The sequence below is a fragment of the Prionailurus viverrinus genome, chromosome C1, assembly GCF_022837055.1.
Source record: "Prionailurus viverrinus isolate Anna chromosome C1, UM_Priviv_1.0, whole genome shotgun sequence".
Lineage (NCBI taxonomy): Eukaryota > Metazoa > Chordata > Mammalia > Carnivora > Felidae > Prionailurus > Prionailurus viverrinus.
In genome coordinates, this window is record NC_062568.1 from 203,059,183 (window position 1) to 203,086,227 (window position 27,045).

At 44.9% G+C, this 27,045-nt stretch overlaps 1 protein-coding gene and 1 non-coding gene across 5 annotated transcripts in view; one reads left to right on the forward strand and one right to left on the reverse strand.

The window, feature by feature from the left end:
* Positions 1-27,045, reverse strand: part of SPEN (spen family transcriptional repressor) — a 126,288-nt gene that overhangs the window by 87,326 nt on the left and 11,917 nt on the right. The window contains exons 1-3 of one of the 4 annotated variants that reach the window (XM_047871580.1): positions 12,346-13,007; positions 5,600-5,647; positions 3,062-3,782 (exon numbers count right to left, since the gene is read on the reverse strand). In XM_047871580.1, coding sequence (XP_047727536.1) covers positions 3,062-3,144 — 83 coding nt within the window. In that variant the 5' untranslated portion in view covers positions 3,145-3,782; positions 5,600-5,647; positions 12,346-13,007. Of the gene's footprint in view, positions 1-3,061; positions 3,783-5,599; positions 5,648-11,663; positions 11,716-12,345; positions 13,008-27,045 lie in introns of those variants that run through there. The other 3 variants (XM_047871578.1, XM_047871581.1, XM_047871579.1) reach the window with 3 other exon arrangements.
* LOC125174257 (small nucleolar RNA SNORA70) lies at positions 21,468-21,599 on the forward strand. Its single transcript, XR_007155371.1, has one exon. It is a non-coding gene; the product is annotated as a small nucleolar RNA SNORA70 (small nucleolar RNA).

A 27,045-nucleotide genomic window follows, 5' to 3' on the forward strand; every position in this document is an offset into this window, starting at 1 on the left:
ATAAAAAAAATTTTTTGGTTCTGACCCTTCCCCCACCCACCCCCACAAATACCTCTAAACTGCCAGCTCCGTAAACTAACTGGCTTAATCTTAAAAAAAAAAAAAAAAAAAAAATTACTACAAAAGCCTAATCAGTGTTACAAGAATAATCATTTTGAAAACGTTTTATATAATGTATTCCCAGTATACACCTCTTAATCCTGTAAAACACTTATCAGTTAATGTAATTAGCTAGGAAAAGGGAAAAAGCTGGTAAAAGGCATTGTAGGGTTTCTCGCATTTTGATTTCTAGAAAACACCAGAAGTGAGTATCCTTAAATTTCCTTGCAGAGCTGTCATTCTGGTACAACTACCTTTTTATCCCTTTTACTTAAATTACTCAAATTTCATTTTCCTCCCGGTAGCAATCACACATTTTACAAAACATTTTTTACAACAGGGATAAAACGCTTTGAATTCCTCCAAACAGGGTCCATTTAGCTCCACAGCTGGAGAAGCAAAAACATTTCTTGTACATGTTTAAGAATAAACAAGAAACCAAAAATGGAGATTACCTGTCAGTAGGAAGTGGGAGAATGGGAACTGGGAATCCCGAGGTCAGGGGTGAAGGGGAAATTTTTCTCTATAAATCTTTTAGTCTTTAAACCCGTAAGAATGCAATGCCTATTTAAAGAAGAACGTTTGTTTAAAGTTTTTAAATATCGCTTTTAAAATAATGGAGTTTGGTGGACACACGGTCTGCTTAGTTTTAAAATAATCTGCTTTTATCAGCAGCATCTGCTTTTGCTCTGCAATAGGTGAGATACTCCTTTAAACGCAGTCGCGAGCACTGTGCCGGCTAAGCCCTCTTTAATACAGTAACGTTCCTCCAGACCTCGGCTTTCGAAGGCAGCTCGCATCCTCCGCCCCCTCCTCCCTCGGTGCATTCTGAGATCTGCTCGGCTGATTCCCACATAAAGTGGGTCCTGGCCGCCATTTTAGAAAGTCATTCACACAAGCCGGACCGCAGCACCAACCACTTAAAAACCTCCCCAAACTCCCCTGCACGATTTCCTCTTTCCTTTCCCTAACCCCTCATCTTGAGAGGAGTCAAACTCCCTGCAAGAGGCATGCAATGTCTCTGGAATGTGCATAACGCGAAATGACACGTCTGGCCACAGAACACTGAGGAGCAAAGCGAATGCTGCAGTGCACGTGTTTGCACGTCGGTACAGACGAATTTCCCAGGCAGAGACCCACAGACAAAGTCCGCCAGGGGTTAAAAGTGACCACATCTAAGTGGTTCTCCCACTCCAATAATCTGCACCTCCAAGATTTTCCCACTAAAGCAGTGAAGATACTGGGGCTGTGGGTGGGGGTACTGGGTGGAGCAGCGCCAGGGAGAGAAAGTTCCCATCTGCCTCCCAACTGAGCCCAAGGTCTCGATCCCCTTTATCACAATGGACAGAGGTGAGTTTTTGCTCCCGGCCTCGCCCTGCCTGGTTTCTCAGCACAACGTAGTAAACACCGGGAGAGTCCCTGGAAGCGCGCCTCCCCCAGCCCTGCCTAGGACAGCGCTAGCAGGTTATGAATGGCCTCACTATTGCCGGCTCCTTTTCACACGCGGACACGCGCAGACGCGCGCTCCAGCGGTGAAGATTTAATACCCCAGTAACAGCAACCACCAACAGAATCAATGATCCTCCATTTAAAAGACAGAGTGGAGCGCTGCTGCCTCTGCTTCCATTTCCTTATCCAAGCAGCTCCAGAGCAAGCGACGCAATCTATTTTTCCCATGGTGACTCACTAATAAGGGCGCTCCATAATTTCCTTCACTCACTAGATAGTAAGGGGAATTAAGAGGAAACCAAACTTAAAATCTTTGAGGATTCTGAATATCGGAAAATACAGTAATTTTCAAAGGCAATCACAGATTTGCTACAGTCCTTCTCATTTTGCACCAAGCCTAAGTAAACCGTCACTTCCAGCATTTGATGCCGAGGACTCGATCCGTTACGGTACACGTATGTTTCACAAAGAAAGCAAGCGCCTAAATACTACTGTAGAGGAAAGACGGCTCAAAAACAACACAGATTCCTATATTTCACACACAAAACACACTCTGGGAAGTTTAGAAAAGCAGCTACGTGTTCTAATCTTAAAAGACTTGCTTTTTCCTAACCACCGAGTAAAGAACTCTGGGTGGGAGGGAATCTCTTCTTACAGGCGGCCCCTACGCGCTAACCCGGCGCGGCCCCGGAGGCAGAGAGCCTGAGGCTTTCGGGCTCCGACGCGAACTGGGTACCGTCCTACCTGAGGTGGGCCTTCCCCGGCAAGCCCTCGGTCCCCACCGTCCTCCTCGCCCAGGGACCCCAGACGGCTGAAAGCGGCCAGGAAGGCGAAGGAGCCAAAACAGGCGCACCAACTTATTTTCAGACACCAGCCTCTCTAGCCAACCCCGCAAAAAGAAAAAGAAGGGGGGAAAAAAAAAACCCAAAACACAGAAAAGAAAAAAATGTGCGCCTGCTATTTCCCTTTAGTTTCTAGATCTGTAAGTCCTTGGTGAGAGGTGCCGGGAACCTCGTAGTGTCTCCCCAATTCTGAGATGCACCTACACCACCTACCAAGACTTCTGCCTGGGTCAAACCTCTCCTCTCACACAAACCCCTCTGTAGGTCAGACATTTCCGTCAGTCCGCAAGGCGAGGAGCGGGAGCTGCTGCGGGACTCCGGCGTTGGCCGCGCCGGGGTGGGGGCCCCTAGTAGGCAGGGGTCCGGGGCGGCGGCGCGCAAGGATGCGACCCCACCGCCGCCCGGCGCCGGCTCCGGGGAGGCCGGGCGACAGCCTCCTCCCGGCTAGGTAAGGAGAGGGCGGCAATGGGGCCGCGCCGCCGAGGCCGAGGCCCAACGCCGCGACGCGGGCCGAGCGGCGACCAGACAGCCGCGCGCTCCTCGCACCCGGCCGTGGGTCTGGCCCGGGTCCCCTCAGCAGTTCCGCGCACCACGGGGAGGGGCCGGCAACGGGCCGGACGGGCAAGCAGCGCCTGAGGAGAAAGCGCGGCCCCGGGCCGCGTGTCACTCACCGTTTGAAATGCTCGATGATCTTCTCTTCCCGCACATTCTCCGGTAAGTTGCCCACCCAGAGGTGCCTGGTTTCCCGGACCATGCTGGGCGGTGTGCCGGCGACCGCTGGTGCGGGTTCTCCCTCGCCGGCTTCGTACGAGCCCGTCAGCGCCGGGAGGCGGGCGCCGGGGCGGCGGCGGCGGCGGCTGCGGCGGTGGCGTCGGCAGCGGCGGCGGCTCCTCCGGCTCCCCCCCGTGCAGAGACCATCCCTCTCCCCCAGGTTCTGACTCTCGGGCCTCGCAGCTCCGCTCTGCCGCCACCACACACCCGAAGCCGACCCTCGCGCTCCGGCGGCGCATGCGCCCCGGCGGCGGCGGGCGGGGGAGCGGGGAGGAGGGGCGAGCGGGACCCGGGCGGCAGCGACTACGACGAAGCTGGCGCTGTGGCAGCCGGACGCTTCCCACCGGCGCGCGCGGCCCGCCTCCCTCGCCGCGGGCGCGCGCGCGTCCGCCCTCCCGCCGAGGCCGAGGCGCCGAGTTCCTCCCAGCCGGCGCGCAGGCGCGCGGGGGAGGGAGGGACACGGGGTCGGAAAGGAACGCTCGCGCGCCGGGTCCCGGTGCGCAGGCGCGCAGTCGCGCGAGGAGCCGGCCGCGGGGCGGGCGCTCAGTCAGGCTTGGGGCTCTGCGCGTGCGGGGGCAGAGACGGCCTCCAGCCCCTCGAGCAGGGGTTCCAGGCGCCGGTCTGGAGGAAGAAGAGAGAGAAAGGGGGTTGGTTTTGATAGGGCTGCGTGTCGAAGCGGCTGCCAGTGCCCCTCCTAGGAGAAGCCAAGACTTCTTCCCCTGCTCACCCTTCGGCCAGGAGCTGGCGGTTTCCGGGCAGTTGGATCCCCGCCTGCTTGGGAAAGTGTCAGAACAGGGCCGCCCTTCTCTCTGCCCAGCGAAGCAGTGACAGCTTCAAAAACCCATTCCTCTCGAGAATCATTAGCTTGTAACGTTAAGCAACTTTATTTTATATAAGATTGCGAAACCTTTTGTAAGCTATCCTAGCTGATCGTTACAGGATACCAGGAATAGAACTGAAATGAGAAGGCTACGTATCTAATATTGTATAAAGGATTCATATAGAGATTTACTGTAATTTAACATTTAAGCATAGAAATGGATCAGACCTCTGGCCTTTCCAGGCCTAAAGGCCTTTAAAGACCACAGTAGAACTTTTATATCAAGACCAGTTTGCAACCCTGGAGAAAACCCACAAAATTAAGGCAATTGTACTGAGTCCAGAAAAATGGAATTGTTTAAATTTTCTTTTCCATTTTTTATCTACAAAAATAACGTATCAAAGGCGTGGAGCTTCAAGTACATACCAGATTGTAAATATTTGGTCTCATTCACTGTCTCCTTAAATAGGAGCCAACTTACCACCAAACTATGCTGTTTTGAATTGAAAAATATGGTCACCATAATCAATGGCACTAATACCCGGATCACCTGTGCATAATTAGTTTCTTTCGTTCCCACAGACAGTAATGCTCCCAAGTAGTTTTGTTGTTGTTTGCCACATAGTCTAACGTAAGTTTCTTAATGATTGTCAGACTTAGAGTCACATCAACTGTCTTGTATTTGGTTTAATAATGGTCTATACTAAATAAATAACCTTGATCTCAGCAGGTCTGATGAATTGAGATAACCTCTCCTCTTTTTAGGACGTTCAAAAGTCTAAGCAAGCCCCCACTTTAAACAGTTGCAACAATTACAGTACAAGATGTGCTAGCTCAGGAGCTAACTTTACCATCCATTTGAAATGATTTTTGGAATTTTGACAAGTTACTTCTCAAACTTCTAGATTCTAAGGTAATTTAACTAGTTTTTATGCTATTTTCCTAGCTTATGTTTACACGTTTTCTATTTCAACTTTTTTTTTTTTTTTTTTTTTTACTGTTTGGGAACTTCAGTAAGTCAGAAACAGAAAGAGGTGGTGGCAAAGAGTTAGAAACAGAAAAGCCCTACCCTAATAGTGGCACTCATTCATAATTTAGTTAAGGTATTAGTGCCACCCCAGAGGTTCGTCTTGTCTTCATGCAAATCAGTCATTAAATGAAATGGAAATGTGTGTTCTTGAAAATATTCTGGAATTGATTTCTCAGTAAAAGCACATCAAACCACATTCAGATGTAGGATAAGTCATTTACATTTGGCCATTTCTCTGTCACATCAACTATCACATAAGGAGTGTCAGGCCAGCACCCTATTAACCTAAACCCCTGAACTATATAGCCCTGTATATACAGATGCAGTTAGCATTGAACTAAAATGCATGTTTCCATGAAGCATGAATTTCAATATAAGCAACCACAATTTGAAACACATTTTAAAATATGATGTAAATGATTTATTTAAAACCTGATAGGCTATGAATTAGCTGAAACCTCTTGGGAAAGACCAAAGTGTCACCATGAAGAACAGAAGAGATTCAGCTCAACTGCATTAAGAGGGGCAACTAACAAAGACGAAGATTCAGAAAATAGGGTCTTGCACTTAGAGAAGGGGATATCTCACCTTGAATGCAGACTTCAGTTAAAATCATGCTGAAGAAAAATTCAAGGGCTGAAAAAAAAAAGGGGGGGGGGCTTTTAGATGCAAAATCAGGAGAGACTAATTAGAGTAATTATTAAATATGGTATCCATCTAGGACTCCCACAGAACAATAAAAGGATAAACTAGAACAAAATAAGAACCAGTTAAGATGTTTTATACTACTTTCTGCACGGCACAAGAATTAGGGGACATTAAGTGAAAATTAAAGCAACATGTTTACCAACTAAAATTTTTTTTAACATAACACAAATTGTTAAGCAAAATTGAATTAAATTCTCCCAAAGACCTTTACAGATCACAGACTGTCAAAAAGATTAGGTACAAATGTCAAATTAAGAGAGTATCAGTTCTCGTTTTGCCAGAGATTTACCAAACTGAGAAACAGTCTCTCTCTAACAAGATTAAGGCTATAGCAAAATCCCATAAAATGTCATTTGATACCACCTTATACTCAGGATCTGGTGAAGTGTTAGTCAGAATACCTGTTGGGCACCAAAAATAGCAACCGAAGTATTCATGTTAGTTTCCTGGGCTTTTAAAAATCTGATGTGTATTTCTAAAAAGAGAATTCAGTTTATAAAATGTCAACATACATCAACTAAATAGATATATAGATTATTTAATGAATAAAACAAATTTCAATTCTTATCTGTTCAAATTCTTAATGTGCTCCTTTGATGCCAAAAAAAAAATATATATATATATATATACACACACTATATATGTGTATATACAGTATATATATGTAGTATTTATATATAGTGTATATATACATAGTATATATATAGTATATATGCATATGGTGTATGTGTGTGTATATATATATATATATACACTATATATATAGGGTATATACATACATATAGCAATTTAGATAGGAAGTCTGTCCATCTATGTTAAAGTTAATAGTTGCAGGTGAAAAATATTGCCCATATTCCTTACTGATTCTTTCAGCATAACAAACACTGCTTGACCATGAATTGAAAAACACTGAAGAAAAAAACATTGATGGTATGAATGAGAGACCTTAATGTATAATGGAATAACCCTTGGATTAAGAGTTAAAAATTCCAGTTCCAATTTTGTCACTGGCTATATGACCTAGGCAAATCAATTAAATCCTCAAAAGTCTCAATATCCTTATCTGCAAAATGAAGATAATATGCTTTCTCTACCAAAAATGGTTGCTAGAAGTATCAAAGAAGATAACATATGTAAAAGAATTTGGAAGAAACACACCATAAAAATATCACAAATACTAATAAGTTGACCACTAATTTCATATTTACATCAAAAATAAGCATCAGTTGGGGCACCTGGGTGGCTCAGTCGGTTGAGCGTCCGACTTTGGCTCAGGTCATGATCTTACGGCTCGGCTCGTGAGTTCGAGCCCCGCGTCGGGCTCTGTACTGACAGCTCAAGAGCCTGGAGCCTGCTTCTGCTTCTGTGTCTCCCTCTCTCTCTGCTCCTAACCCACTCACATTCTGTCTCTGTCTCTCTCAAAAATAAACAAACATTAAGAAAAAAACTTTTTAATAAAAAAAAATAAGCATCAGTTGAAAGAACGTATCACAGTTATAGCCAAGTCCTATAGTCAAATCAAAATGCACTAATTGCATATTAAGTGCGCAGTTTCTGGTTTTTGTGGGTTTTCGCTGACTTTTTCTATTGCAAATCTCCTAATAACAACAAAACTGGTAAGTGCATGCCCTTTGCACAGCCCCAAATCAAGTATTTGATTTTTTTTCAGTGCCTTTCATTTTTATTGGCAATGTATCAGGAAACACTGGGAAAGCTTTTCTCTGTTTCTGTCCTTGTTACAAAATATTTACAAAAGCAGAATTTCTTCATAAGCACTCATCTTTGTATGTTTTCAATAGCAAGGCAACCCACTCTGTTATTCTAGTTTTTAAATTATTTTAACAATAACTGATGCTCACTGAAAAAGATCAAAAGTAGGTTGCGATCTCTCCTTTCATCTACGATAAGTGGATAGTGAAGTGAATATCCTCATTTAAGTATTACAGATAATTCAGAAAGGTAACATTAAAGCAGAGCCATTTGCAAAGGGAAATTAAAATAGATGTTTTTAATCAGGTCTTACTTTCACACTGTGAGGAGCTCCCGTATTTAACATGCTAGATGTGCTCAAAGAGTTCAGTCATGCATAATGGAAGCCCAGTTGGAGAAAGCATCTGAGCCTCAAACGGCTTTGAATGCTACCCCAGCCAATAGAGCAGATAAATTAATATCAACATTTGAGCAGGAGGACAGAATCGTTACCAGATATTTAACAAGATTTTGGTTACAAATCTAGTCCCAAGCAATTAAAACTAAACTATTTCATGACAACACATATACTTAAGATACAAGCGCTTGTTTCTAAAGGCATCATGTAAAAATACATTAACGGGCTCTAAAATGATCAAAGCCTATTTGACAATACAAATTCCTTCTATTATTAGAAACAGTTTTCCAAACAGTAGAAATGAAACAGACAACACTGCTATATTATTCTCAAAGAGTGTTTGACATATTGCTAGTTCTGAGAGTCAACTGGTGAAAGGCAGACTTGTCCATTAACAGACTTATTTTGATATAGCAGGCTCACTCTGGTGGAATTATATATACATAAATTATCAGAACTTCCATCAATTGAACATTAGCCAGCTAGCTCTCTAAATCATTCTTTCAGCAGGCTAACATTTCATCATCTATTTTCCTGTTCAACCCTCCAAGAAAGCTAAATAATTTATCCCACGTTTTTAGTTTTCCAGAAACGAATGTAATGGCTGATATTTTCTTATAAAAAATCAATTCGTATGTTTCTACCATTTCCCAGGAAAGTTGCTAAAAGTAACTTTTTTCCCTCTATGAGGAAATACTGCTAATGTACCTAATATTTACAATTACGAACACGATTTATTAACATTTATGGCATTGGAAAAAATGGACTGGGAGGATATTTTCAAATATATTAATCACAGCTGTGCCTATGTGGTAGAATTTTTTTTTTTTTTAATTTTAATTCTACTAAAGTTAACAGCCAGTGTTAGTTTCAGGTGTATAATACAGTGATTCAGCAATTCTATACTGAGTGCTCATGATGACAAGCGTACCCTTAATCCCCTTCACCTATTTCACCCATCCCTTCACCCACCTCACCTGAAATTTAAATTTTTAAGAAGTTTTTTTTCATCTATATTTTCTTAAAATTTTCTTCTACACCTTCTTCAGTTAACATATATTGCTTTTATAATTAGAAAAAGCTGTAATAAAATGACTTTTCGAAGTCAGCATCTGGGTTACTTCAGTTAAGGGTTTCTCTGAAATGTTGATGCTGGACTCTACTAAATTAACATATTTAACAGATCCCATGTGAACAAAATGTTATTCACTATGTTAATTCGGAGATTTCATTCAACCTTTTAAACCCCTGCTGCTAATCCTCATGGGAGAAAAGACTAACCCTCTTCACTAGAAGTGCTATACTTTAATCAAAACACCTCATGTATTGCAGATTGTAACTTTTAAACATCAGGAAGTCAGCAGAATACAAATCATGCAAATCAAGGCTACTGATTAATTCAAAGACTACTATCAAAGTATAGTTGATGGAATCTCAAAAACAGTAATACCAAATAAAATGTGTTTAGTAACTTGTTATATAGGTTTTGAAATTTTCAGCAGACTCAGGGGATTTAAGCTTCCCTGCTCTAGTTTGAAGTAGAAAATTTAGACAAAAAATTATTTATGTACTCATTCAAAATGTTTTGAAAACTGTTTCCATTTCAATTCAATTATTGTTTGATAATAATGCCTCTTTAAATCACATCACTGCCTCGAGTATTTTGCATTACTCGTCAGGAGGGTAATGATTGCTAATTTTATATAATTCGACATTAGAAACCTTTTGGCTTAAGATAAAACCACACTATTTAAAGACAAGGTAGGACATGATGCCTTTCTGAATTAAATACTGGAATTATTTTTCAGGCTTTAAAAAATTAAATTTCAGTATTTTGATGGAGGCACTCATTGAATTTTTTTCACGCCATATACTACAAGAGTCATGGAAGCCACTTCTTACACTTCTTTTTGGTAAATACTTTGGCTGAAAAGAGAATGCCTCAGGACAACTCTTAAAGGATGCTGATTAAAATGGTTATTAAAATGGTTTCTCTAAGAAAACAGAATCATTAAGAGTCAGAACTAAAGACTTCACTGTATACTGTAGTTAGCTGGCAGAAGGGCCAGGGTGGGATGAACTACTAAAAGGGGTCTATGTTTTCCCCACCACACAAGATGATATAAACACACACCCAAGCATAAACCTTTCCCTTAAATTCACTCGAAAGTGGCTCCAAGACGGGGTACTCTTGTCTTTCACAATTTTCAACTTAAGTGTATATATCGTTCCCCTCAGGATCAGTTTCCAGAGATCCTAATTATTAGACCCCAATAAGAACTTTGTTTTTATGCCTATTTAAAATTATAAAAGGTACAAGTAAATAAATGTAAAAAAGCTTTAAAAAAAATCGGGGTGCCTGGCTGGTTCGGTGGATAGAGCATGAGCATGCGACCCTTGATCTTGGAGTCTTGAGTTCAAGGCCCAAGTTGGTATAGAGTTTACTTAAAAATAAATAAATAAATAAAAACATTGTTTAATTACAAAACGTACAAACAAAATCTTCCCCTTATTTAGTGGTGTTGCCCTTACTTTAGGGACTTTGACTTCAAAGACTCTCATTAACCATAATTTGTTAGGATAGAATCTCTAACCGAAATTCTGCGAATTCAAAGGACAGTTAATCTGGTCATTTCCAAGCTTCAAATTACAGCCTTGTTAGCAGGGGGAGAATTCTATTGCTTGCCAGTGCCTCAACGCAGCCTCTGGATAGCTTTTCATATACTAAGAGTTCTGTTAGGAATCTGGCACCAACTCAAAATTCCCACCAGGAAGAAAGATCTTCCTTCCTTAGGACCCACTGCGTGGCTCCGCCCAGAGCCTTGACCTGACCTGACCTCGGACTTTGCGTGGTCAATGGTGCACGCGCACCTGCGGGCAAGTTAGCACTGCCCGACAACTTCAGAGCCAAAATGCGGCTCTCGACCATAAAATGTCTGTCTCTAGGAGCCCCCAAGGTGCCTTCCTCGCGAACAAGCTCCCTCTTTTAAACCTTACATCTATCAGGATCTGAAGGTACGTTACACGCTAAACGAATATCGGAAGGCAATTACTCCACCAGTGCAACGAATGTCCTTCAAAGGGGGGCAAGGAAACAAAGCTCAGGACTGGACACAGCAGACCTCCATGCCCTGCCAAGGGAACCTCACTTAGCCTGCTGGATTTCAGAAACGGGCTGGCATGGGGAGCGGATTACAAGGCAAGATAAAAGAGCTTGGGGGGGGGGGGGGGACTTTAAGAACCCACAACCCTGGCAGTAACTTCCACCACACTTCTAAGGGGACAGGAAAAGAAAACTAAAACCAAAGGCACCTTGAGAAACACTAAAAGCTGTTACTATGGTTACCACTCGGCGAGCTCCATTCTGCCGAGACCGAGCAGTACGCCCGGGCCCTTTGTCCGCATCCACACACCAAGCACAAACCTAGCGACCAGCCCCACCAAAGGCTTACGTCTGCGACCGAGGGAGGCGTTCCAAATAATGGACACCTTTATTTTGGCTTAGTGAGCAAGAACTGCAGGCAGCGCCTGAGGGAAGCCGGCGCGGCCACCGCCTCGTCCCTGGGCCAGGGCTGTTCCCGCCCCCTCCCCGTTTGGAAAAGGCTCCACCACACTTGCAGGCACCGAATCCGGTCAGGAGCCGGACCAAACATGGCGCAGGCAGGCGTGGAAGGGAACCAACCAGACACAGTCCGAGCTCATCCCTTCGGCACAAAGGGAAGGCTCAGCTCCGGGAAACCCGCGAACAGAATTGTTAACCCCTCAAGACGCTACAGTTTCCCCGAGTGGGAGCTGAGGAAACAGTGAGTAGGACGCAACCGAGTGGCTCAGACGCACTTCATAGCGAAGACGCTACCGCAACCGGCGCGGAGAACACAGCTCGGCGGAGACGACCTGCTGCGCAGGCGCGCGGAGCAACGACGCGAGCGCTTCGGCCCTGCCCCTCCCCCCCCTTCTCTCAAAGGCCAGGGGAGTTGCCCCAACGCGCTGGCGCAACGACGGAACGTGGGGGGGGGGGGGGGGCGGAGGGGGAGGGGAGGAAAACCTGTTCCCTTCATTGTGAGAGCGAACGGCCCCGCCCCGCACGCGCGCGCGCACGCCCCACTCTCACACTTGCACACGCGCGCGCCGAACTTGCCGCCCAATCCGGCGCGCATGCTCCGGGAGGGAGGCGGCGGCTGAGCCTGCGGCTTTTTGGTGTTTCCCTGAGAAGTTTCTGGAAAGACGGAGCCCAAGGGAAGCTGGGGGATGGGGAGCACAGGGAAGCGACCGTTTGAGAGAAAGAAAGCGAAACATCCAAAACACACCGACACCGCCCAGCTTCCATCCATCACGTCATGGCCGAGGCAAAGCCCAAGGCCACCAAGACCCTCACGCCACGGGGCGGGGCGGGGCGGGGGAAAAGCTCGGGGACTGCAGCAGCCGCTCCTTCCTCTGCCTGTGCCCAGCCCCGAGACCCCTGACCACGGGGAGAAGGGAGAGGGCAAGAGGGGAGCGATGAAAAATCTAAAACGCTCACTGGAGGTTTGCGTGGGGTGCAAGCCGACATCCGCCCTCTGGAGCTGCCCGTGCACTCGTGGGCCGCCCGTGGCTCTCCTCTGGGTCTCGAGCGTGGGCTCCGCATTGAGATTCTACGCGGCTGCCGAAGTGCTGGTTCGGGAACTCCTTAACCCCTGTTTCCTCAATCTCCCCCTCATTTGGGGGGGGGGTGTCATTTGGTCCCTCTTCCTGTCTTCACTTTGATGGCCAAGAGCTAAAGCTGCGGGCGTGCAGACACTAGAAAGGGGTGCTCCCTGCCCGCGCCAGCCCGAGGAGCGTCTTGGGCGGGCAGGGGTCGCCTGGCTGTTGTGCGACGTTCAGTTCTCTCCAGGTTTTGGCCCCTTAAGTGAGAGCCTCCGGCAGTGGGGCAAGTTTGGAAGCGCAAAGGCGGCACACGCACAAAGGCGCCGCCTGGTTTGCGGAGTCGAGAAGCGGCCGCCGGAGTGTGGGGCGCGAAGGCGTACCAGTGCCCAGGGAGGATCGCCCCCGACCGCCACCACAAGGAAGCCCGGGCGGGCATTGTCGCGCTCGGGGGGCGGAGGGGGCGGAGGGGGCGGGGGGAGCGGGGAGAGGCCCGCGGCGCCTTTTATTTCTCCGTCGGCGCCGGCTCGGGACTTGGCGCGGCTGCCATTTTGTGGCGCGGCCGCCATTTCGCGGGGCCGAGGGGGCAGCGGGACGGGGGAGGGGCGCGCGCCGCCGCAGCCGGCGGGGGGCGGGGCTGGCGACGGCGCCCGGGCAGCCCCCAGCAGCGAAGGCGAGCGCGTCCCCTTTGTTCTTCGCCTCTGGGCTGGGGCTCCGCCGCCGTGCCGCAGCGCTGCGGGCGCAGGGCGTGTGCGCCCCCCGCCTAGCCGCGGAGGGGCGTGCGCACCGTCCCAAGTCCCCCCCTGCCCTCTGAGCCCTTCCAAAGGGAGGCCCGTCACCCCTACCCTCGCTCGGTGAAGGGAGTGCGTTTTGTTGGGCCGTGCCCCGAACACCACCGTGGGAAGCCGTGGTTCACCCTGAGAATGAAGGCGCTTTGGGAGCCTCGTGCGGTGGGGGTAGCAGATCGGTTTGGATGCCACTGCCTTGAACCGTAGTGGCGCCCCGCAAATAGAAGAGTGCCGGGCCACGCGAGCTGGGAGACCTGACAAAGGTGCCGAGCGCTAGCGTAACCGAGAGGTCGGGCTCTTTAAAGAAAGAAGAGTGTCTTTGAAGTGCTGTCGGCGGGAGGAGAGCCGAGACGTTGCCGTTCATTGGCCGGCCGCGAGGCACGCACTGCGCAACTAGTTTCTGATAGGTTTTATGGCCCATTATTTCGATCTGAGCCATAAACTGGAACAATAGATTGGAATATTTTATTTCTGTCTGTTGAGAACATCTTCCATTTCGCTTCTTTTTTAAGCCCCTTACGAGTATGTAAATAGCGAATTGACTCAATAAAACCTTACGAGCCTTCCAGTGTCATTTCGAATCCTGAAAGAGCTATTGTTTTTCTGATTTCAAGGGAATATTAAAATGTGAAGCTTGGCATTTTAATGTTCACTTTGCGGCTGGAATCAACAAAGCCAGGAAATTCAAGAGTAATGCTTCTATATTTGTCTTCCAGTCTTTGCTTTTTGTGCAAGGTATTTTTGTTTAATGGGTTGTGGCGTTTTGTTTTGTTTTGTTTTGTTTTTCAGTTTTGTTTTTCTTCACAGCAACATGAATTCATAAGCGAGCCAGCCTTTTCTGGCTCAGGTCCCCATGTCTTTTGGTGTTAACAGCTACAGTAGGATTGATTCCCCCTCCCCTTACTATGTATAATTGGGGGGGGGGGGGCGCTGGTTATCTGTTTTAGTAATAGGGGAGTTAAACGCATAATGATAGGATGGAAAGTTAAAAAAATATATTATCGTTGAGGGAACAGATCAGCATTTGATGGCTTCCAGATGAAAAACATTTTAGGAGTAGCTGTTAGATCCCAAATTTTGTCTGCATTTCAGTATGACTAAAAGCACTGCCTGGAATTTTCATTTCTTATACTCTGTCTCAATATTCTGCAAAGCACAATACGCTTTTTGTGTATTGAGAACTTATGAAATATATTGTTTTTAAAACACTGTCACTTTTTGTTTGTACAACCAAAATTAAGTAGTATGAAACTATTAGCTTTATTGGGAATTAGGACAGAATAAGGCAGACAAAACATGCCGTTAAGAGCTAGGCAGTTGAAATTTATAGAGGGATTACACAGTCCTTTCACTTTGTAGAGCTGTAGAAAGATCTGTTTTAACAATTCTGATTCCTACAATTTGTTTTTATTTATAAAACATGTTATTTCCCACCTTTAACTCTTACACTTAACACGAAAAGCACACCCCCTTTCTGTAAAAAATATTTGCAGTTTGTATTTTCTTTAGAGTGGGTGCTATTTAGCACTGTTCACCTGTCCCTTATGACCAGTGCCATACATTTGCAAGACAGTTGAACAGAAATTCAGGAAGCTTCTCTCCCATCCTAATGTCGGTCTCAAAAACATGTTCCAACTTCCTATGCCAAAAGGCTAACCAGTATTAAACAGGTGGGCTTTAAATGTGCAGAGCCAAGTTCAAATAAGCAGATTCTGAATTACAACAATCTCATGATCTGCCTGCCCTTGGAGTTAAAGTGCTTTGTATGTCGTCCTAGGACTGGTTTCATTTAGTCAAACCACGCAGGACTAGAGAATTCCACGATCACCAACCCATTGTTCCTATAGCGTTCTTTCTTTTTAAACTGAGCTTCTTAATTTGTGCTGTTTTGTGTTCCCTGAAGAAAGATTGGATGTTCACCAGAACCTTTAATTAAACCGAGATTCTTATAGACAGCCAGGGCAGAATCAAAGTGGTATGTGCTAGGCCCTTGGGCTTATTTTTTTGACGTTTGGTGAAGATTGTGTGCAGCTTTTCTAAACAACATAGAAACACTGAAGATCTCTAGCCATTGTTACGGGAAAGGGCAGTTTTCATGCCAAATTCTAGCATAAGAGGGAATTTGAAACAATAACAGTAATAACCTTTTCCTGGTAAGGATAAATAAGCTCTTCTAGAGACTTTAGTAATATGGGAAGTTCTTCAAAATATTTTGGCAGCAGTGAAGCACTCCCACGTGCTGGAATAGTCTTCCCCTTTGAGGCAAAACTCAGAAATTCAGCACTTCAGAAGTACTGGAGTTCAAAGAACAAATCTTTGCGGCCAACAGTATGTTTCTTAGGAAAATAGAAACACGTCTATGAAAATAAAAAAGACCCTGGAACAACCCAACATTTGTCTTGCCAGAGTACAAGATTCCTGGTAATTGTGCAGTTTATATGAAACCTGTAGATTTAACATTTTGGCATCATGGTTTAGATGGCCTGTACAGACAATACATCAAAAAGATTTCTGGGGGGGCGCCTGGGTGGCTCAGTAGGTTGAGTGGCCAACTTCGGCTCAGGTCATGATCTCACGGTCAGTGAGTTCAAGCCCCGCGTCGGGCTCTGTGCTGACAGCTCAGAGCCTGGAGCCTGTCTCAGATTCTGTGTCTCCCTCTCTCTGACCCTCCCCTGTTCATGCTCTGTCTCTCTCTCTCTCAAAAATAAATAAACGTTAAAAAAAAAAAAATTAAAAAAAAAAAAAGACTTCTGGGGGCGCCTGGGTGGCTCAGTCGGTTAAACGTCTGACTTTAGCTCAGGTCATGATCTCACAGTTTGTGGGTTTGAGCCCCTCGTCAGCCTCCGGGCTGTCAGCACAGAAGCCTGCTTGGGATTCTGTGTCTGCCTCTCTCTCTGCCCTTCCCCCGCTCATGCTCTGTCTCTTTCAAAAATAAACACTTTAAAAAAAAAAGTCTTCTGAAAGTCAAGCTCTTTATTACTTTGTTTATGTAACAAATAAGTTTTGAGCATCAACTTCGTGCCACATCCTATTCCAAGTACTTAGGATATATTGCTGAAGACAGCAATCAGATTGCTATTCTCATGAAGCTTAGCTGGTTTGGGAAGGGGGGTGCAGGGGGGATGGTGGGAGGGGGAGAAGAGGCAATGAATATAATCCACAGGAAAATGGGGCACCTGGGTTGCTCAGTTGGTTAGGCCTCCGACCTTGGCTCAGGTCCTGATCTCACGGTGCGTGAGTTCAAGCCTCGCATCGGGCTGTGTGCTGACAGTTTGGAGCCTGGAGCCTGCTTCAGATTCTGTGTCTCCCTCTCTCTCTGCCCCTTCCCTGCTCACACTCTCTCTCTCTCTTCCTCAAAAATAAATAAGCCTTAAAAAAAAATTAATCTACAGGAAAATAATAGGAACAGTAAGTGCTAGGGTGAAACTATAGACACACATAATAAATGAAGTGGGTGTTGCAATTGAGATGGGGTGGTCAGAGTGGGCCTCATTAAGAAGGGACTTGAAGGGTGCCTGGGTGGCTCGGTTGAGTGTCTGACTCTTGACTTCAGCTCAGGTCGTGACACCAGGGTCGTGGGATCGAGCTCCATGTCCGGCTCCACACTGAGTATGGAGCCTGCTTAAGATCTCTCTCTCTCATTCTCTCTCTCTCTCTCTCCCTCTCCCCTTCTGGCCCCTCCCCATCTCGCACGTGCTCTCTCTTTCTCTCAAATAAAATTTTAAAAAACAAAAGAAGATACTGGAGTAAAGACTGGAAGAAACTAAGGGACCAAACTGGCTGTTTAGGGAGGTGATTCCACAGAGATGGAACCGGAAGTGCAAAGGTCCTCAGGTAGGAGCATGACTGGCACGTCTAAATCTAGCAAGGAAATCACTGTGGCTGGAACAGAATGAACAATGGAGAGAGTGTAAGAGATTATGAGGTCAGAGGTTAGGGGAGTAGGGGCAGGTCTATAGAACCTGGAAGGCCACGGGGGAGGACTTTAGCTTTGAATCCGCATGGAGGTGTTGCATAGGTGACTGGGGTTTTGAGAGCTATTGAGAATAAGAGGCTAAGGATAGAAACAGGACCCCATGCAGGGGCTATTTCAGTAATCTAAGAGACGGGGGTGGCTTCGGTGGCTAAGGGATCCTGGATATATTTTGAAAGTAAACCCAGAAGACCTTGCTGATGGATTGAACATAGAGTTGATAAAAAGAGGAGCCTGAGGTTTTTGACCTGAGCAACTAGGAAGATTGAGTTGCAATCACCTGAAATAGGGAACACTGGCTAGAACCGTTTTATAGAGGAATATGAAGAGCTCCGTTTTAGATCTGTTCAGTTTGAGATATTTATTAGATGGAGACATTAGGTAGGTGGCTGGATATGAGTCTCGAGTTCAGGAAGAAGTTCTGAAGATCTATATATTTATATATTATTCAGGAGATCTATTATACATACCTATATTGTGTCTGTGCGACGGTGTGAGAGAGAGAGTGGGAAAGAGGAGAGGGGAGGGGAGAGGGAGAGAGAGAGTTGGGAGTTGTCAACATATGAATGGAATTTAAAGTCTGAAACTGGATGAGATCACCAAGGGAGTAAGTGTAGTTATAGAAGAGAACCAGGAAAGCTCTGGGGCATTTTGACGCTTAAGAAAGAGATCTCAGGGGCGCCTGGGTGGCGCAGTCGGTTAAGCGTCCGACTTCAGCCAGGTCACGATCTCACGGTCTGTGAGTTCGAGCCCCGCGTCGGGCTCTGGGCTGATGGCTCAGAGCCTGGAGCCTGTTTCCGATTCTGTGTCTCCCTCTCTCTCTGCCCCTCCCCCGTTCATGCTCTGTCTCTCTGTCCCAAAAAAAAATAAATAAATGTTGAAAAAAAAATTTTTTTTAAAAAAGAAAGAGATCTCAGAAGTCAGTAACTTGCAAAGCAACTGAGAAGGAGCAAACCAGTTAGGGAGGAGAAAAACCAAGAGAGGGTAGTGTCCAGGAAGTCAGAGGAAGAAACTGAAGGAGGAGAGAGTGATCTGTTGTGGGATGCTGTGGTGAGGTTAAGGTGAGGCAGGATTGACTGTTGGAGCACCGTGGAAGTCTTTGGCGACCTTGACAAGAGAAGTTTTGGTGGAGTAGTGGGGCAAGAGCCTGCCTGGACTAGATTGAAGAAAAAAATTAGCGAGTCTGGAATCACTTTGGGAAAAGTCCTACGGTGGATTTGGAGGGGAAGATGCCAGGGGTGGTGATGGTTGAAAGTACCTTCAGTTTCAGAAAGTTCCTGGATGTTTTAGCTTTGCCTCTGTCCCATAATGACATGATCGGTATACACTTTCTTTGGAAAAGACAACTACTTCCTATAAAATCTGCACATTCTCAACTTGGAGTTTGGTCAACACTTGGAAGAATTTGGTCAGTAGGACAAGGAACCTAGCAGAGAGCCTTTCCTGGAGTTTATGTAACCATCAATGCTCACCAGCAGTCTGGAGTGCTTAGAGATACAGCCAAACAGACTTTGCCCTGGTTTCTCAAGCGTGTACCTCAATAATCCCTGATGACTCTGCAGCTTTTGTTGGACTTCCTGTAAAAAGCCTTAGACCAATGATGGCAAACTGACTCTATCACAAGAATGGGAATGCCCCAAGAGTTAAGTGCCCCTTTCAACAGGTTTCCTGTACCTGTCATATTGGAGACTGCTTGAGTAACAGCAATTGCCAGTGAATGACAGTTAACTAGATTGGCCGTGTGCTTTATTTGAAAACGTATTTATCATCCTGGGCCTGAGCTCCACCGTTAGAATCCTGCATACTGATGAATATAGTTAAGTTAAAATTTTTATTTTCAATTATATTACCTGGTCATTTCTTATAGGAGCATGTGATAAAATACAGATATAAAATATTATGTATATCTTAGCCTAAAACATTTATGCTGAATAGTCACCTTTGAAACCATCTTTATTTGGAAGCATTTATCAATTTGGATGAAGCCTAGAATATTATATGATTGAATTTATATTTTCTTTTTTTTTTTTAATTTTTTTTAAACGTTTATTTATTTTTGAGATAGAGACAGAGCATGAATGGGGGAGGGTCAGAGAGAGGGAGACAGAATCTGAAACAGGCTCCAGGCTCTGAGCTGTCAGCACAGAGCCCGACACGAGGCTCGAACTCACGGACCGTGAGATCATGACCTGAGCCGAAGTCGGCCGCTTAACCGACTGAGCCACCCAGGCACCCCTGAATTTATATTTTCTAATACTCATGAAACATTGCACTGGCTAGCTTTTGCAGTCTTAAACCATTTTTCCCTTGTCCTGGCCCACACAATGCTTGCATCAGTTACCCTGATTTGCCCTGTCGTGATCCATTTGGGGGCCAAGGAAGACCGTCTCTCTACAATAGAATATCAGAATATCAGAATATCAGAATCCTAGGCCAGTCTGATACATCTGCCTTGTGGGACTTTTCCACACCTCCTGAAAATCACTGATGTAGAACTTAAATGTAGCTGAGGCACAAATGGTCTTTTCCTTTACAAACCAGTTAGTTGACTTGAGATCTATTTCTAATGGTATGAGTGCATCAGTTGCTGGCACAGAGGATATGTCATAAATAATTGACTTCCTTGAGAGGTCCAAGACTACTACATTTTTTAAAAGACATATCTCCTTTCTTCTTATTTATTTATTTATTCATTTATTCACTTATTTATTTTTTAGTAAGCTCCATGCCCCAATGTGGGACTTGAACTCACAACCCCAAGATCAAGAGTTGCATGCTCTACTAACTGAGGCAGCCAGGCGCCCCATATATACTTTCTTACTTTAAAAAAAGTACACCAATAGCCAGATTATGGAAAGAGCCTAAATGTCCATCAACTGACGAATGGATAAAGAAATTGTGGTTCATATACACAGTGGAATACTATGTGGCAATGAGAAAGAATGAAATATGGCCTTTTGTAGCAACGTGGATGGAACTGGGGAGTGTTATCCTAAGTGAAATAAGTCCTACAGAGAAAGACAGAGACCATATGTTTTCACTTTTATGTGGATCCTGAGAAACTTAACAGAAGTCCATGGGGGGAGGGGAAGAAAAACAAAAAAAGAGGTTAGAGAGGGAGAGAGCCAAAGCACAAGAGACTCTTAAAAACTGAGAACAAACTGAGGGTTGATGGCGAGTGGGAGGGAGGGGAGGGTGGGTGATGGGTATTGAGGAGGGCACCTTTTGGGATGAGCACTGGGTGTTGTATGGAAACCAATCTGACAAATTTCATATTAAAAAATAAATTAATTAAAAATAAATTTTAAAAGTATAGCATCTATTATATTGGAGAAAATGAAATTATCTGTACAAATATGCTGGATTTTTTTTTTAACGTTATTTATTTATTTTGAGAGAGAGAGAGAGAAAGAGAGCACAAGCTGGAGAGGAATAGAGAGGGAGAGAATCCCAGGCGGGATCCGCACTGTCAGCACAGAGGGGGCTCAAACTCAGGAACCGTGAGATCAGGACTTGAGCCGAAATCAAGAGTCAGGCGCTAGGGGCTCCTGGGTGGCGCAGTCGGTTAAGCGTCCGACTTCAGCCAGGTCACGATCTCGCGCTCCGTGAGTTCGAGCCCGCGATCTCGCGCTCCGTGAGTTCGAGCCCGCGTTGTCGGGCTCTGGGCTGATGGCTCAGAGCCTGGAGCCTGTTTCCGATTCTGTGTCTCCCTCTCTCTCTGCCCCTCCCCCATTCATGCTCTGTCTCTCTCTGTCCCAAAAATAAATAAACGTTGAAAAAAAATTAAAAAAAAAAAGACGCTAATCGGAGTAAGCCACTCAGGTGCCCCATGCTGGATGTTTCTAACCATTGATTATAGTCCTGCCTTTTGAAGAAAAACAGAACCAGTTTTGGGGATTTTTGTGACAAGTCTTCTGAATATTTGAATTTCCTTATCTTTGTGTGAACCATCCTTACATTTGTTCAGTAAATACTTGATTGACATTTAAATTAGAGAATGGGAGGAGTTGGCTGCAAAAGGAGAGCAGAAAAATGGAGAGGTAGCTGGTGAGGGATGAGTGGCTGGGGAAAATGGCATCTAGGGAAGTTTGCTTGTTTTTAAGATGGAAGAAATTACAAGACTCTTTCATACCACTGCTTATACGGGAGATAACTGATGTGGGCAGGAGGGTTTGACCGGATGCAGATTCTTAAGTAGGGGAGAAGCGCTGCATACGGGAAGGAACTGGCTTTGGATAGGAATATAAAATGGTTCATCTGTCTCAGCCAATTAAACGGAACATGCACTTTCCCCATGGGGGCCAGTGTGCAAGGCTGTAAACAGTCGCCTCTTTGGTAGTGTGGGCAGAGTGTTGCTTGTATGATTTGCCTTAAGGGACCTTGGAGACAGTGGACATTCATGTCTGATCTCAGGCTATCTCCAATCTAGACTCCAGACGTACACAGGTACCTTTGGAAAGCCTCAGGGCACAGTGACCAGGGTCCACGCTGGCCCAGTCATCATGTCCAAGCTGCAGAACAAGGAGCATATGATTCAAGCTCTAAGCAGGGCCAAGTTCAAGTTCCCTGGCGGCTGGCAGATCCACATCTTCAAGGAGTGGGTTTTTACTGAGTTTAATGTGGACGGATTTAAAGACACCATGGCTGAAAAGCTCCCCAGGTGGCTGTGGGGTCAAATACAGCCGCAGTGGCGGCCCTCTGAACAAATGACGTGCCCTGCCCTCTGGAGAACCTTGGCAATGCCCCCTCTTGAGGCAGCCCCATCAATAAATCTTAGTCCCTTCCTGTCCAAAAATAATAAATTGATAGATAGATAGAAATAGTTCATCTAAAAAAAATAATAAATTGATAGATAGAAATAGTTCATCTAAAAAAAAATAGTTCATCTAATAAAGAAATAGTTCATCTAGTGAGAGACCAGAAGCTGTAATACATGGATGAAGATGCTGGTAAACAGATGTGGTTGAACAAGTCTATACAAGAAATGCCACGATACACTAAGAGACAGTGTCAGGACCAGGAAGTTATCTACGCTTCATTTTCCCCGACTGAATATGAGAATAATGATACAGCACACCAGTCAAAAGGTTTCGATTTACTTCCTATGTTCTTGGTCATGTCTCTTAAACGTTTTTGGCAAGATCTTTGTGTGGCTTTGCCACTAAACTAACCTAATGTCTGGCAAACAGTAGTTGTTCAATAAACATTCGCCGAGTTAGCTTCAAAAACAGAGTTGTTTTGAAGATCCAGTAAAACAAAGAATGGATGTAAAAAAAAGTGCTTTGTAGTCTGAGAAATGCGATTCAAATCCAAAGTGTTTATGTTCAGGAGAGTCAGGATAAAGTTCACTGGGTTGTTTTTGACTCCTTAAATGAGAAACATTATGTAAATGTGGAAACATGGTCATTGTTACGGAGACTTTTTTTTTTCGTTTTAAAACAATTTTTTAAGTTTATTTATTTATCTCAGAGAGAGGGCGCGTGAGCAGGGGAGGGCCAGGAGACAGCGAGAGAGAATCCCAAGCAGGCTCTGCACTGACAGTGCGTAGCCCGATGCGGGACTCAAACTCACAAACCTGTGACATCATGATCTGAGCCAAGATCAAGAGCTGGATGCTCAGGGAGCCTAGGTGGTTCAGTCGGTTAAGCATCTAACTTTGGCTCAGGTCATGATCTCATGGTTCTTGAGTTCAAGCCTCATGTCAGGCCCTGTGCTGACAGTTCAGAGCCTGGAGCCTGCTTTGGGTTTTGTGTCTCCCTCTCTCTCTGCCCCTCCCCTGGTTGCTCTCTGTCTCTCTCTCTTGAAAATAAATAAACATTAAAAAATTAAAAAAAAAAAAAAAAAAAAGAGCCAGACGCTTAACCAACTGAGCCATGCAGGCACCCCATAGACTTTTTTTTTCCCTTAGAGGAATAGAGCAAAACCTAAAGTGTCTGTCAACTAGCTTGTCAACTTTGGTCTTTTAACCCGTGTAATGTCACAGAATTGACAAAGTATAAAAAGGCCAAAAAACCTAAAACCATCTAAGTCAGCCAGCTGTATACGAGTGTCATAAAGTTCCAAATTACATTTATAATACTGAGCACATAAATATTGTATTACCTTTCCTTTTCTTCCTTCCTTTGTTTTGCCTTGTTTTTTGGTAGATTATAATTTCCAAAATAAATACAAATTGGGGATGTGGATTTACTTTTCCAGGTAACAATAAAGTTTCAAATTTGTTGATGTTTCTGCTGAGAATTTCTTTTTTTTTTTATTAAAAAGATTTTTTTTAATGTTTATTTTTGAGAGAGACAGAGACAGAACATGAGTGGGTTAGGGGCAGAGAGAGGAAGAGGCAGAATTCAAAGCAGGCTCCAGGCTCCGAGCTGTCAGCACAGAGCCTGACGCGGGGCTCGAACTCACGAGCTGTGAGATCATGACCTGAGCTGAAGTCAGACGCTCAACCGACTGAGCCACCCAGGCGCCCCACTACTGAGAATTTCTTAAGGTACCCAAGTACACCAGTCTATTTTCATGATAAATCTATATGATCTTCACACATATTGTAGGACTGATGTGGACCAAAGCTCTAGCTGATAAGAATAACTAAGAAAAAAAAAAATCCCATTCAGTGCATGTGTATTTTCTTACCAGGATTACAGGAGGTAATATACTTGAGCCCTGGAGTTTGAAAGCAATTTCCTATATGCTATGATTTGTTTGTTTGTTTTTAATATATACATTTTTAGGTAAACTCTGCCCCCAACATGGGGCTTGAACTCATGACCCCAAGAGGAAGAGCCTCATTCTCTATCGACTTGAGCCAGCCAGGCACCCCACGCTAAGTAAAGTTTTATTCCCTAGGAGAAGCTCTTATCTGTGATTCTGACAGACTATCTACGAGGAGAAGTAAATCAACTCAATGCCATCATTTTCAATTTTTCGTCATTATCACTGGCGATTAGATATTACATAATTAGCTACGGTCATACAAGAGGATTCAGCAGAGCAGTTTAGGATTAAATTTAGGAATTAGACATTAGGAACTCACCAGGATCCCATAAGTGTTTTTAAGTGTTGTAATACGGGATGCTTAATTAGACCTCCAGCCTAGTTCCTGCTGTTACCCAGCACCGGGTCTTTTAGGATTACCTAGGAAAAAAAATACTCAGTTCTCAGAAAATCTCAGAAGTCACGCTCAGGCTGAGGAAAGATATTTGCTGAGTAATGCAGCTCAGTCCCCTTCCTTGTAAAGCCGGAACTGCCATATGTGTTTTTTCCAATTAGCCCCACCAGATTTCTTCTAGGCATGATTGGGTGTCCTCGAGCCAACCGTTCTGCCTCTGGGGGTTTACGCATTCTCGGTGAAATTTCTCTACACCGTCTGATGTGATAGTCTCCCTCTACGGGTTTCCTGTTCTGGGTCACGTTGAAGGATTGTGCCACCTGGTCTTAACCTACTTCTGTCTCCCGCTGCCTCGGTAAAGAACAACAGTGTTGACCTCCACAGAATGGATCTGCCCTCACAGTAACACCCATCCACCTTGCACCTTGCACCGGCCACCTTTTAATCGGGAGGATCCCCAGACCCGCTGCAAACATTAATTACGCTTCATAAATACCTCACTGATACTAGGCTGCGAGCCCCAGTAGCCCCATTTTATGATTAGGCTTCCCCAAATGAGATGGAACCTTTGCTTCAGCCCGCTCAGAACAGGGACAAATCTGGGTCATGAGCACAGCTCCCCTCGCCTACTTAAAACTGCCCCTAGGGCTGTAGGAGAACTAATTTTCTCCCCATGCTCCCCCAATACCCAGAAAGTAGTGTTTTTATTTTGTTTTATGTTTTAATTTTTTTATTCATTTATTCATTTTTGAGAGACAGAGAGAGACAGAGCATGAGGGAAGGGCAGAGAGAGAGGGAGACACAGAATCTGAAACGGGCTCCAGGCTCTGAGCTGTCAGCACAGAGCCCGACGCGGGGCTTGAAGCCATGAACCGTGAGATCATGACCTGAGCCGAAGTCAGACACTTAACCAACTGAGCCACCCAGGCGCCCCTGTTTTGGTTTGTTTTAATGTATGAGTGTTTCTCTCTGAAATGCCTATCTTTCTTTTGCAGCTGATTTGGAGCCTGTGACTGCTTTTCTAAGCTAGATGTGGGGATTTTTTGTGTGTGCCGAATTCACCTTTGGCAATTTGTTTACAATGAAATGAAGGTGTCTTACATTTGTGCTCATATGTATGTATATCATCACCAAAACCAATTCAGGCCCTTCTGGCCCATTTTCTTTTTTCCCTTCCTTTCTTTCTTCCTTCCTTCCTTCCTTTTCTTTCTTTTTTTTTTTTTTTTTTAGGGACAGGACCATATGGTGATTCAGTTTTGGTTCTCTTGGATAAGAGGTTGCACTCTGGAGTCACCTTAGCCAGGGCTGCCCTCTTGAGGTTTACATATGCAGCCGCTCATTCTTTTAATGTATTTTTTAAAATAATATATACATACATATATTTTAATGTTAATTTATTTATTTATTTATTTATTTATTTATTTTTTTTTTTTTAGAGAGAGAGTGTGAGCAGGGGAGGGGGACACAGGATTGGAAGCAGACTCCAGGCTCTGACCTGTCAGCACTGAGCCCGACCCAGGGCTCGAACCCACACACCGGGAGATCATGACCTGAGCGAAGTCAGTTGCTTAACCGATTGAGCCACCGAGGTGTCCCTCCCTGCACCTTCTCACTCATTCTAAAGCTTAGATCAGGCCTGTGTGTGAGGAGCAGAGAGAAGCCATACAAAAGGGCTAAGGACCAAGCGGTCATTGTCATAATAAACCCAGAAGCTTCTTATCTGCTTTGATGTGGTAGTGTAGTGAAAAGAGCCCTGACAGGGAGCCAAGAGTTCTCAATTGACCATTGGCAGACTGTGTGATCTCAGGCCGGTCATTTTTTTCTCTCTGTGTCTCAATTCCCCAACAGAACGGGAGCTGCTGGTCTAGTCCAGGGGTCAGCCAAGTTCTGCAAAAGGCCAGATCATACCATGTGGGGCTTGATGAGCCATATTGTCTCTGTGGCAACTACTCAGCTCTGGCACCGTCGCTCAAAAGCATCCACAGACAAACTGTAAGCAAATGAGTGTGGAGATGTTCCAATAAAACTTTATTATGGTAGGGGCGCCTGGGTGGCGCAGTCGGTTAAGCATCCGACTTCAGCCAGGTCACAATCTCGCGGTCCGTGGGTTCGAGCCCCGTGTCAGGCTCTGAGCCTGTTTCCGATTCTGTGTCTCCCTCTCTCTCTGCCCCTCCCCCGTTCATGCTCTGTCTCTCTCTGTCCCAAAAATAAATAAACGTTGAAAAAAAAATTTAAAAAAACTTTATTATGGAAACGAAATTTTGAATTTCCTGTAATATTCCCATGTCATAAAGCATTATTCTTCTTTCAATTATTTTTTGAACCATTTAAAAATGTAAAAAAAAAAAAAAAAATGTTTAGTGCTCAGGCTGTAGGAAAAAATAGGCAGTGAGCCAGATCTGGCCCAGGGCTAAAGTTTGCCAACTTCTAGACTAGATAATCTCAGAGAGCCCTTCCGGTTGAATCTTCTACACGTTTAAAAGTCGACTTAACTATAGTTCCTGTTTGTTTCTTTTTCTTGGAAGACACATGCCCTTCCAGCGTGATAGAAGGGACATTAGAAGACACATTGACCCCCCCAAAAAAGATGTCTGCCAACTTCACACTAGTCGGCTTTAAACACTAGCAGTTCTTGTTTCTTGTTTCTTTTTTTAAAGATACTTATTTATCTTGAGAAAGAGAGTACACTTGAGCAGTGGAGGGGCAGAGAGAGAGAGAGGGAGACAGAGA